The 13,156-nt window shown below is 40.4% G+C and overlaps 1 protein-coding gene across 1 annotated transcript; it reads left to right on the top strand.

Annotated features, from left to right (window-relative positions):
* The first annotated feature begins 3,101 nt into the window (after positions 1–3,101).
* Positions 3,102–11,795, top strand: LOC107392619 (vitellogenin-1-like). Its single transcript, XM_054752318.2, has 34 exons — positions 3,102–3,234; positions 3,654–3,674; positions 3,837–3,988; positions 4,079–4,330; positions 4,418–4,579; positions 4,656–4,804; positions 4,902–5,052; positions 5,143–5,300; positions 5,386–5,551; positions 5,632–5,754; positions 5,837–6,055; positions 6,141–6,358; positions 6,447–6,544; positions 6,626–6,750; positions 6,836–6,937; positions 7,025–7,144; positions 7,225–7,414; positions 7,567–7,660; positions 7,741–7,926; positions 8,040–8,181; positions 8,260–8,473; positions 8,554–9,068; positions 9,168–9,206; positions 9,296–9,364; positions 9,472–9,675; positions 9,755–9,897; positions 9,986–10,121; positions 10,201–10,324; positions 10,403–10,583; positions 10,673–10,767; positions 10,908–11,002; positions 11,111–11,276; positions 11,372–11,533; positions 11,619–11,795. Exons 1-34 carry the CDS (start codon positions 3,195–3,197, stop codon positions 11,708–11,710), a joined length of 5,103 nt encoding a protein of 1,700 aa, XP_054608293.2. The 5' UTR covers positions 3,102–3,194; the 3' UTR covers positions 11,711–11,795.
* Positions 11,796–13,156: the final 1,361 nt, after the last annotated feature.

The following is a 13,156-nucleotide window of genomic DNA, read 5'->3' as shown; positions in this document are numbered from 1 at the left end:
CAAACTTCAGTCAGAAACAGAAAATCCAGGTTTTTAGAGAGAATTAGATCATTGAGCAGGAAGGACTTGTTGTTAACAGAGCGGCTATTTAATAGAGCCATGCTGAGTGAGGTGGAGGAATCAGAAACAGCTGGAGTTAGTGGAAATTAGCAGGGTTAGATCCACGGTGTTTATAAAAACCACTTATGGAGGAAACAGGAGGAGAGACCACTGAGGAGTGAAGATAAACCAACCTTAAAAAACTCGGACGGAGAAACCGCACGGCAACGCGGCCTAGCGGGAATGCGGAAGTGGCGCTCAAGTTGCCAAATAAAGGACAAGAAGCTAGAAGATCACGCCGATGTTTACTAGATAAACCACGCTTTAGGAGAAGTCTTATTCCCACCTGAATTCCTGCTCATTTACCTCTTTTCCTCCGACATTTTCCCGGGACAGGATGAACATCGCTGGAAACGCCATGAGTGGAATCATTGTTTGGCCCCGTGCCAGTGCACCACTCAGGTAAACAAACAGGAAGATACGTCCTCGGTGCCTTGCCCTGCCTCCAACATTCAATGCAATTCAATTCAATTCAATAATACTTCATTAATCCCAGAGGGAAATTGATTGCTGTAGTAGCTCAAAATAATAATAATAATCAAGTCATCAAAGAGTTATTGTAGTATATTACAATGGCTGTTTGCAGGAAGGATCTCCAGTAGCGTTCAGCGTTGCAGTGAAACTGAAGAAGCCTCTGACTGAAGACACTTTTCCATTGTCGGACAGTCTTGTGAAGAGAATGATCAGCTTTGTCCATAATTTTATTGATTCTCTGGAGAAAGCATTCCTCCATCTAAAAGGCTGTATCCTGAGTTATCTCTGTAGTTATGGTATGCTCCTATAGGCTTAGACTGCTGGAGGGCATACTGACCACTTTCCACACTCTACAACTTTCTTCTACAATCTGCTCTTTAACTGCATTATTTCCTGCTATTTCAGCTGTTAACTTTTTTTTTCTCTTAAGTGTTTTCTCCCCAGAAGAAGTTACAATGGTGTTCTGCTGAGCTGTGGTGGCCTCATGGAGGGGGCCATCGGCTTGAACACTGCTGCTAACCACTTAAACATTCTCCTTCTCCTGAAAACAACATTTTATTTTCTTTGACATTGAATGTGCTACTACTAGTTTACCCGTTTAATTATAGATTCACTAGGATAATTACAATAAAGTTTATCTCTCACCAAATAGAATATTTACTAAGAAATCACAATGTAACCATAGAAACACTACTTGGTATATATGTTGTGTGTGTGTGTGAGAGAGAGGGGGGGGGGGGATGTTGGTGTGTGCTGTAAAGTCACTGACATCAGTGACTTTACAGCAAAGGCACCAGAGAATCTATTATTCTATAATTCCTTTATATAGGAAACCTTTTACTGATTGGCTTAATGAACTGACCTGTATTGGAATTTTACGATGTGAAGTACCTTGAGACGACTCATTGTGATTTGGAGCTATATAAATAAACTTGAATTGAACTGAATTGAAAATGTAATTCCAGATGTGCAGAATGGTGTGAGAAATAGTGCTTAATAACAAATCCAAAAATATATTCAAGTAATGCTTTTTCAGCCTAATAGTTTGATTACTATTTTTAAAGTCCAGTAATGTGGAAAACAGAAAACACATTTACATGACTATTTGATGAATATGTATTTAGACATAAACAAACAAAACAATCCAGAACTTTAATTATTAAATTTTTTATTTATTTTTATTTTTTATATGACTATGGGTATTTTGGTGCTTTGAATAACCTGAACAACCATAAGTTCCACTTTATTCCTAACTGCTGGACTAAGTTTAAGGGAAAATGGCAGAGCCAAAATAAACATTTCAGTATATAAAGAAAATGGTTAACGAACAAAACTTTATCAATTAAATAAAAAAGACCTGTTAAAATGTCCTGACCTCAGTGGTCACAGTGACCAGAGCAAACAAAATGAGCAAACAGCCATGTTCAGGAGGATGCCTTTCTATGTGAACTTTGAGACTATAATGATGGATAGCTTTGAATCTATCCACAAAGCTCTGCTCTGAGTAATGAAAGCAATAACTGGTCAAAACTTAAAATTCAAGATATGTGTATGTAAAGTACAGAACAGTACAAAGTTTTTGTGCAGATTTAAGGTATTGCTGTCATGAATGTAAAAATGCTTCACAACTGTAAAGTCATCTTGTTTTTCATTTCTCATTTTAATTTGATTTTATTACATAAAGAAGCAAAAGAAGATCTGAGCTAGACCAGATTTACAGAGGTTTTGTGATTAGTTCTCCAAGATGTTTGCCAAAAATGATTTGATATTGATTCACATATTTATTTAAACATTTTAAAAATGATCTTTCATTTCTTCAAACCAGCTTAAACATTTTTACAGTGTATGTAATTATCTGCGTGTTACAATATATTAAACAAGTTTAAGACTGCACATTTAAACATATATATTAATAAAGTGTAACTATCCCAACAAAATTGTGTGGATCCTGTTTTTTACCCTGATGCAGCACAATGGTAGCATTTTAAAGAGTATATTTAGTTCTTGTATCTTGCACATGCCCTGAACCTAACAAAATAAAAAAAAAATATTAATTAATGCCACAAAACATTGAACTGAATTCATTTTTAAAACAGCAAAAAAGGTAAATATTTCATTGTTTTGTCCATTAGGGGGTGGTGAATTGTTAAATGGGAAATATTATGGAGAATAACCTAAAAACACTACCTGAAGATATAAAATCAATCTGCACATTAATAAATACATGCTAATTCTATTCACAATAACTTCTACTGTATTATTGTTTTTTCCATCTGCTCTGTATCCAGTCACAGTCATATAATACTAACAGCCACTAGAAGAATACAATTTTACATATGTTTACTCCTGAAACTGCATAAACATCGTGGAGCATGAAGCTCAAACTCTGATGTGAATTAAAGAACAAGGTCAGGTGACCTCAACTTCAATGACTGCTGTCTAAATAAAACCCCAAATGTGTTTTCATCTAAACCATTAATAAGTTATCGGATCAAGTGCAATAATCAAACATGCAAGAGTCCACAATGTGCATCGTTGCATCACACCTGCAGCATTTTTGAGTTCAGAGCTTCCCTTTAAAAGGCAGCTTGTCACCACAGACTGTCACAAGCCCATCAGCCATGAAAGCGGTTGTGCTTGCCCTGGCCCTGGCCTTTGTGGGTAAGTCGGATTCTGCATTTGGGAAAGTGCATGGCTGACGGCTGATTACCGAGCAACTTTAGTTGCTGAGAGGCCCCCTTTCACTTTTGGGGGTATTAAAAATACATTTTATCAGAATTTTATGGCTTGCAATAAATGTCATGCTAAAGTGCTGATGATTAATAAAGTTTTCATTTTTAAACATGTTTTAAATAAAATAAATAGCTAGATTTAGATAATTATTTACACATTGATATGTAACTTACTGCAGTAATGACAATCTTTAGATAAACAAATCAATTAAACACTGGGGAAAAAACACAAGGCAGTCACAACATTATTAGGTAAAAGGTATTGCAACAGAGTGTTAACAGCTTTATGTTGTTTATTAACACAAATGTCTTAATCTGTAATCAAATTCCTTTTAATTTCCCTTTTAGCCGCCCAGAGTCCTCCTTTTGGTAAGTTCAATATTTTATTGTAATCTCAAAAAGCTGTTTCATTCATAGATAATAATAAGAACAATTTAATTATTTCGTTGCATGTGCCATTATTTATGGTTCAAGCTATTATTGTGAAAGATAAGAATTATATCTTTTAACTGAGCAAATCTGTGTTTACAGCCCCTGAGTTTGATGCCGGTAAAACATATGTGTACAAGTATGAAGCTTTCATCATGAGTGGACTTCCTGAAGAAGATCTGGCGAGAGCTGGAATCAAAATCAGCACCAAAGTTCTCATCAGTAATGAAGCCCAGAATACATATGTGTTGAAGGTAGTACTAAAGACCAATAGCAGAAGTTTTCCCTTTTTACTTTTGTAATTAAAATATGTTTTTTTCTGATTGTAAATGTGAACATTGCAGCTTGTGGAACCTGAGCTCTATGAGTACAGCGGCTATTGGCCAAAGGACCCAGCAGAGCCAGCTACCAAGCTGAAGGCAGCCCTAGCACCTCAGTTTGCAATTCCCATCAAGTTTGAGTATACCAACGGTGCTATTGGAAAAATCTTCGCTCCTGAGGAAATCTCGACTTTGGTGCTGAACATTTACAGAGGCCTGCTGAATATTCTGGAACTGAACATCAAGAAGACCCACAAAGTCTACGATCTGCAGGAGGTTGGTCAAGTGTTGGTGGTCCATTTGTTATGTATATCTAAAACAAGAAATTAAATAGTGATACTAAATACCTGCTGTGCTTTACAGGCCAGTACTCAGGGTGTGTGCAAGACTCTGTATTCCATCAACGAAGATGAGCGGCTTGAAAACATCCTTCTGACCAAGACCAGGGACATGAACCACTGCCATGAAAGGATCATGAAGGATATTGGGTTGGCATACACTGAGAAATGTGAAACATGCCAGAGGGTAAGTTCAAGCTTATTAAATGCAAAGTAAACGTGTGAAATCAGAACCGTGCCTTAACATGTGATTGTATGAACAGGAATCCAGGAACCTGAAAGGCACCACAACATACAGTTACGTCCTGAAACCAGTTCCCAGTGGCCTGATGATCCTGAAGGCAGAAGCCAATGAGCTGATCCAGTTTTCACCTTTCTCTGAGGGAAATGGAGATGCTGAGATGAAAACAAAGTAAGTTAAATCTTCCTGAGAACCTGAGAATGAAGTTGTATTATCCGGGATGAATACAGATGTAACTTGCCTTTACCATTTCCACTTTACTCCAAAGGCAGTCTTTAGTGTTCCTTGAGGTCAAGAAAGAGCTTATTCCAACCATAAAGGCTGAGTATCATCAACGTGGATCTCTCATGTATGAGTTCTCTGACGAACTTCTCGAGACACCCCTTCAGCTTATCAAGATCAGCAATGCTAAGGCCCAGGTAGAAATTCAGACTGATCAAAACCATAAAAAGGAAAATATGCAAAACTTCACTTACAACAATGGCACTGTGTCAATTTTATGTTCTTAGATTATGGAGAGTTTGAATCACCTGGTATCCCATGATGCTGAGATTGTTCATGAGGATGCCCCTCTGAAGTTTTTGGAACTGATCCAAATCCTGCGTAAAGTTCGCCGTGAAGACCTGGAGATGAACTGGAATCAGATCAAAAAGATGCCCACTCAAAGGTGGACTTCTGTCACATAACAAATAGCAGGCAATGAAAATAATGGGTATTTTTATAGAAACGTAATGTTTTTTTCGTTCATTTAGACGCTGGTTCTTGGAGGCCATCCCTGCCGTTGGAACTCCTGATGCCCTGGAACTCATCAAGGAGATATTCTTGGCTGAAGAGATTAGTGTTATTGAGGCAGTTCAGGCTTTCGCCACAGCCGTGCACATGGTCACAGCAGACACTGAGACTATCAAGATTTTTGAGGTTGGTAAACAACAAATATGTGACATTGTTAAGAGGATGAACCAATGCATGAAACATTTCTTCTTTATGCATTTCTTTAGTCACTGATTACCAACCACAAAGTCGTGGAAAACCCAGTTCTGCGTGAGATCATCTTCCTTGGCTACGGTACCATGGTTTCTAAAGAGTGTGTTGAGTCTGACTGTCCTGCTGAACTCATAAAGGTGAGATATCTTTCTTGTTTCATAATTTGAGGAAAATGTTTTAAAAGAAATGGAGCTTTTGACATTCCATCTCCCTCCACAGCCCATCCAGGACCGTCTTGCTGAAGCTGTTGCTAAGAGTGAGATAGAGAAGATCATCCTGTACATTAAGGTTCTGGGAAATGCTGGACATCCTGCTAGCCTCAAGTCAATCACAAAGCTCATGCCCATTCATGGCACTGCTGCTGCATCTCTGCCAATGAGAGTCCACGCTGAGGCCATCATGGCTCTGAGGAACATTGCAAAGAAGGAGCACAGACAGGTGAGACCTCAGTCTTAAAAATGTCAATGGGTCATGCCATTTCATCCAGTCTGCTTACAAAGCATGCTTTTCTTTTATGAAATAGGTTCAGGAACTGGCCCTTCAGCTCTACATGGACAAGGCTCTCCACCCAGAGCTTCGTATGCTTTCATGCATTGTCATTTTTGAGACAAGGCCTTCTATGGGATTGGTGACCACTATTGCCAACGCTGTAAAAACTGAGGAGAACTTGCAGGTTGCCAGCTTCACCTACTCTCACATGAAGTCCCTGAGCAGAAGCCCAAGCACCATCCACTCATCAGTGTAAGTGAGCTATCTGGGTGTCATTGTCAGAGAACAAAGATGAACATCCTTATTCACTGATGTTAATATCTTTGTGCTTCCATCACAGGTCTGAAGCTTGCAGTGTTGCTATGAAAATCCTGGGTTCCAAGCTGGATAGACTGAGTTTCCGTTTCAGTAAAGCCATCCATGCTGACTACTACAACAGTAAGCCATTTCTAAAATGACAAATATTTCAGCTGATTTTTTTAGAGTAAGCACGGCCTCACTCACTCAACTTTTCATCAGACACCTTGATGCTCGGTGCTGCTTCCACTGCTTTCTACATCAATGATGCCGCCACTATTCTCCCAAGAACCGTTGTTGCCAAGATCAGCGCCTTCCTTGCTGGAGCTGCTGCTGATGTCCTGGAGGTACAGGAAATTTGACAGCTAACAAGCTGCTTTGTAACTACATTTTAGGTTCCTGTTTTAACATCAGTCACTTTTACTTGGTTAGATTGGAGTGAAAACTGAGGGGCTTCAAGAGGTTCTTCTCAAAAACCCTGCACTGTCCGACGATGCTGACAGGATCACCAAAATGAAGCGCGTCATCAAGGCTGTAAGCTAAACCACGAGTCACTTACAAAAGGATAAATCATTACACAGTCACACATCTTGGAACAGGTTTCTGTTTCTTTGTTCACAGCTGTCTAACTGGAGGTCCCAGCCAAACACTGAACCTCTGGCTTCAGTCTACATCAAGTTCTTTGGACAAGAGATTGCCTTTGCCAATGTTGACAAAGTCATGATTGACTGGGTTGCTGAGGTATGAAATGGACATCACCATATCAACTTCAAGGCAAAGTTTTTCACACAACATTCATGATGAATTTTACCCCCCTGCAGAATGCCAGGGAAGTCCCTATTAAGGAATATGGAAAGAAAGTTCTCAAGACTCTGCTCCACTCTGATATCGACTTCCACTATGCTAAACCTATGCTGGCTGCTGAGGTGCGCCGCATCCTCCCCACTGCTGCCGGTTTGCCAATGGAGCTCAGTCTGTACACCGCTGCTGTGGCCGCAGCTGCTATTAAGAGTGAGTAACTAATCAGTAAATAATCTGTTTGGCATAAAACTGTGTGGACTTTTTCAGATAGACTACATCATACAATACGTATACAATCCTCAACGTTGTCTGGTGTGAAATTTTATTTAAAAAGTAGCCTCAAAATAATTCTGTTTCCATAGTCAAGCCCACCACATCACCACATCTGCCAGAGGACTTCGAACTCAGCAAACTTCTGGAGACAGATATTGAGTTGGAGTCTGAGATCAGGCCAAGGTAAGTTTAATGTCCAACACTTGCTGAATGAGGATTAAGAAGTCCAGGTTGTTAAACTGAACACTTTCTTTTCTCTTTAGTGTTGCTGTGAACACATATGCTGTGATGGGGGTCAACACTGCCATTCTCCAGGCCGCTCTGGTAACAAGAGCTAAAGTCTACTCTGTTATGCCAGCCAAGATTGCTGCAAGACTCAACATCAAGGATGGCGACTTCAAGATTGAAGCTCTTCCTGTGTCTGTGCCTGAAAACATTACATCTGTGAAGTAAGCCTCACCTTTTGCATCAGACTGTAACTTTGAAATGCTTAATCATGACTTCTATCTGCATTGTTCAAATGGGACTATTCTCCCTAACTGTTCTCTTGTCTTTTGAACAGTGTTGAGACCTTTGCTGTTGTGAGAAATATCGAGGAGCCTAATGTTGAGAGAATCACTCCAATTCTCCCAACCGAAGCCTTGAAATCCATCTCAAAAAGAACTGTTTCATCTTGGATTGCATCCTCAGATGACATTGACGTGGTAAATTTCAAAACACCTTTAAAACAAACACAAGTCTCTATAATTGAGAATATGATTAAAATGTGTTTCTCTGTACAGTCAAAGTCCTCAGAGATCCTTCCCCTGGAATCTGAAGCCAACCCCATTGTCAACTACAAAGTTCGTCCGTTTGCAAAGAGATACTGTATTAAGAACCACGGTGTTGGACTGAGGGCCTGCTTCAAGGTTGAAACTGAAAGTGTTGATTTCATGAAAAACACAACCCTGTACAATCTGGTTCTGCAACGCAATATCTCATTTTCTGTTAAACCAAGTAAGCACTTAGAAAACTTCTCTTCTGAGCATTTTGTACACCGGTAAAGCAATACTGATACTATGTGTCAATTGTTTCAGTTGAAGGTGAAGAAGTTGAGAGGCTGGAGATGGAGGTTAAAGTTGGGTCAAAGGCTGCTGAGAAGCTCATTAAGCGCATCAATTTAGATGAAGAAGAAAATGTTGAAGATGCAGGACCAGTCCTGATGAAGCTCAACAAGATCCTGTCCTCCAGACGCAACAGCTCATCATCATCATCATCATCATCATCATCATCATCCTCTGCCAGCTCCAGAAGCTCTTCTTCAAGCCGTTCCTCCAGGACATCTTCTGTCTCTTCCAGCTCTTCATCTCGTTCAATCAGAAAGAACATCAATGCAGCTGTTTTGCCAAGCAACAGCAGCAGCAGCAGCAGCAGCAGCAGCAGCAGCAGTAGTAGCAGCAGCAGCAGCCGCCGTCGCAGCAGCAGCAGCAGTAGCAGCAGTAGCAGCAGCAGATCTGTCAGTGATTCAGCCAGGACCAGCTCTGCATCAAGCCTTGCATCTCTCTTTAGTGACAGTTCAAGTTCCTCTAGCTCCAGCGCTCTTGACTCCAAGGTAAAAGCCGGTTTTGATCTTGAATGTTTATTTGGACATCATCAAATTTTGTTTGAGAAATGAATCCTAACCCTGATAATTATGCTTCTTCTTGAACAGCAAGTGATTGAAAAATTCCAGAAGAACCACAAGAGGCTGGTAAGTTTCATGATCAATCAACAATCTTTGGAAAAAGAAATAACATTAATTTTGACCTGCTGCTTTATAATCTCAATAATTTGTTTCAGATTGTCACTGCCACAGAAGCATCTGAAAGCAGAAGCAGTGCTGCTAGCTTTGAGGAAATCTACAGAAAGGTAAAGTTTGGTCATCGGACATAACAGTACTCATCAAAGTATTCAGACCTTTTCTTGGATAGTTTTAAGTGTCAACCAGAAGTAATGAGGCATACCTGTTTCTGCAGAACAAGGGCCTTGATGAAGAAGATATTGTCTTGGTCGTCATCCTCCGTGCTGTCAAAAATAACAAGAAGATGGTGGGTTATCAAATTGCTGCCTACTTGGACAAACCAACTGCCAGGGTTCAGCTTATTGTTGCTGCCCTTGCTCCTGAGGACAAGTGGAGACTCTGTGCTGATGGAGTTCTGTTGAGCCAGCACAAAGTTACTGTAAGGCACCGTCGTCTCATTTCACTAAAACTTAAAAGTTTGCTTTTACCATAAAGCAAGTAATTCTTTGTCTTAATAGGCTAAAGTAGCCTGGGGAGAAGAATGCAAGCGATACAGCACCTTGGTTACAGGAGAGACGGGTCTTGTTGGTTCAAGCCCTGCAGCTCGCCTCAGACTTTCTTGGGAGAGACTTCCATCTGCTCTTAGACGTTATGGAAAGATGTAAGAAAAGCTATGCATTCTTCTGTATGACCATCTATATGGGTATTATGTTAAAGACAACATGACATTTCAAACTGTCTTTCAACAGGGTAGACGAATACATTGATTCTGAAATCCTGGATGACTTGGTTCACACAAAGAGCAAAAACAGCACCAGGCAGATCTACATCACTGTGGCTGCAGAGTCTGATGAGATAGTTGACTTCATTGTAAAAACACCAATGGTATGAAACTTCATGTAGTTCTGCCAAAACAATGTTACATTAAGGCTTTTGTGATAACTGAGATTTATTATGATCACAGAATACTACCTACAAGAAGAGTCTGCATCTGCCTGTCTCCATGCCAATCAACGAGCTCAAACATTACATCCCCTTTGATGAAGTCTTTGAGAAAGTTCACTTCTTGATCACCAAGGCAGCTGCAGGTATGTCTAGAATTGTAATGCACCAAATTGAATGTAGCCCAGAAAATTGTAAAGCACTTCTTGGTTGTTTTCTTCCAGCTGAATGTAGCTACCTCGACGACAAACTGACCACCTTCAACAACAGGACCTACACACATGAGATGCCCTCATCTTGCTACCAGGTTCTGGCCCAGGACTGCACAGAAGAACTGAAATTCATGGTTCTCCTGAGGAAGGACTCCAAGGAACAACATCACATCAATGTCAAAATTGCTGACATGTAAGTTTACAACACAAGCAAGAACAAATCTTTGATTATCCTTTGTAAGCCAACCAATCCTAACAATGTTTTCTCCGTAATGCTTGTAGAGACATTGACCTGCTGCAAGAGAAACACAATGTGACTGTTCATGTCAATGGAATGGAAATTCCCTTCACCAGTCTGCCATACCGTCACCCAACAGGTTTCTTTAACAAGTTTATATGGCATGATTATCATTAACTTCAACAAAATAATTTGTATTTTCCCACTTTGAAGCCACAGTAATAGCAATGTGTATTGAATAACCTTTTCCAAAAATGAACCATACCATTTGTTTTATAGCTTCCATTGAGATCAGACGCCACGAAGATGGTGTTGTTGTGTATGCACCAAGCCATGGTCTCCAAGAAGTTTACTGCGACAATGATTCATGGAAGGTAAAAAGGAGCATCTATATATTCAAAAGATTAGAACTGAGACAAGGACATTTCAAACATGTCAGATTAATTCTAGCTACTAATGTTTCATCTAATTTTGCTTTGAAGATCAAAGTTGTGGACTGGATGAAAGGCAAGACCTGTGGACTCTGTGGAAAGGCTGATGGGGAAATCAGACAGGAGTATCGTACACCCAACGGGCGTCTGGCCAAGAACTCAGTGAGCTTCGCTCATTCCTGGATCCTGCCCTCCGAGAGCTGCAGGGATAACTCTGGTCAGACACAAATTTAAAAAGTCTGAATCCTATCCCAAAGATGCATTTGCAAAGAATCTGTATTAAACTCTTTTATCAACCCTTTTCTCTCACAGAGTGTCGTCTGAAGCTTGACTCAGTGCAGATGGAGAAACAGGTGACCATCCATGGTGACAACACCAAATGCTACTCTGTTGAGCCTGTGCCACGCTGTCTGCCTGGCTGCATCCCAACTAAGACCACCTCTGTCAATGTTGGCTTCAGCTGTCAGTCTATTGGTGAGTCAGAATTAAAATCAAGGAGATTGAAAATAAAACCAATGTTAAAATACAGTTTCTAACCAATTTGTTCTCATTTTTACAGATTCTGATACCAACCCCTTCGACAGAAGTGTGGACATCAGGGAAACCACACAGGCTCACCTTTCCTGCAGCTGTACTGCCAAGTGTTCTTAAGACAACCATCTCTTGTCAACCACTAATGTAATTTGTTTTATTTGTAACTATAAATAAACTGCAATTAAAAAAACATCCAACATCATTGGAGAGGTTATTTTAGTGTTTTGTTGCAGCATGTTAAATATCAAGGAAATATCAATAGAACAAAACAACAATTTCTTATAAACTCAATAAAATTACATTTACCATTTACTGACTCAGGAGGGTTACCTAGAACAATATGCAGTAAAACTCAACTTTTAAAGATAGTGATATTAAACTTTCCATTTCTAAACCTTCAATGATTATTTTAAAAGGCCAAATATCTTCATGATGTAAACAACTCTGAGTCTTGCAACATAAAACTGCTCCTTTAAGATCAAGAACTATGTATGACCAGTGTGGTCTCAGGCATAAGGTAATTGGGGCTAAAACAACTTATTAGCTATTAGCATTAGCTAATTCTTCTTCTTTCTTTATCCCACTACACTTTTTTACTTTATGAAGTAATAATTTATATGCATGTACTATTTATATATTTGATTCAATTCAGATTACCTTCAAAACTCAGTCCCGCACACCCAAGGCCATTTCAAGGCATTTTGGGGGCCAAGGCAAAATAGACACTCCCTCCCCCTATTTCACTGGACTACCCTGGACACCACTGTGTAGTTTGTACACTGCAAGTACGGTATCTGTCATGATGCAATTGTCATTCAAGTGATCTACAGGGTGGGCCATTTATATTGATACACCTTAATAAAATGGGAATGGTTGGTGATATACATTAGTATATGTGAGGGGGCAAACTTTTCAAGATGGGTGGTGACCATGGTGGCCATTTTGAAGTTGGCCATCTTGGATCCAACATTTGTTTTTTCAATAATAAGAGGGTCATGTGACACATCAAACTTATTGAGAATTTCACAGGAAAAACAATGGTGTGCAGAACCACTCAGACTTGAACCCAGGAAGAGATTGGACAACAGGCAACTCAGACTCTGATGACTGGAACACTCTGAAGACCCAGGAACTGGAACCCCGATGGAGGCGGGAACACCTCAGTCTTGAACTCTGGCGGAGGTGGGACCATCTCAGTCTGCAACCCCTCAGAAGGCAGAATCACAAGAAACGGAGTTCAGAAGAAGGCTGGACCTTGGCGGAGCCACAGGAGATAGCTGGACCTCTGACCCAGGCTTCGGTGTGGATCACCACGGACCCTCCAGGGTTGAGGAAGAGACGTCAGGAGGAGTGACCCCAATCCATGAGCGCAGAGCATGAGGTGAGGAAGCAAAACCTTTAGGGACATGACCCACCAGAAGACTGGAGATGGCGTCAGGAGGAGTTGCGCCTTGCCAGCAACACTGACCTGGAGGGGATAGTGATGGAGCACGGACCTTTAGTCGCTGTGGCGTGGAACCCCTTTGACCCATTGGAGAAGAGGAGGTGGCATTAGGAGGAGCT

The sequence above is a fragment of the Nothobranchius furzeri genome, chromosome 8 (assembly GCF_043380555.1).
Source record: "Nothobranchius furzeri strain GRZ-AD chromosome 8, NfurGRZ-RIMD1, whole genome shotgun sequence".
Taxonomy (NCBI): domain Eukaryota; kingdom Metazoa; phylum Chordata; class Actinopteri; order Cyprinodontiformes; family Nothobranchiidae; genus Nothobranchius; species Nothobranchius furzeri.
This window is presented reverse-complemented; position numbering and strand designations above follow the sequence as displayed.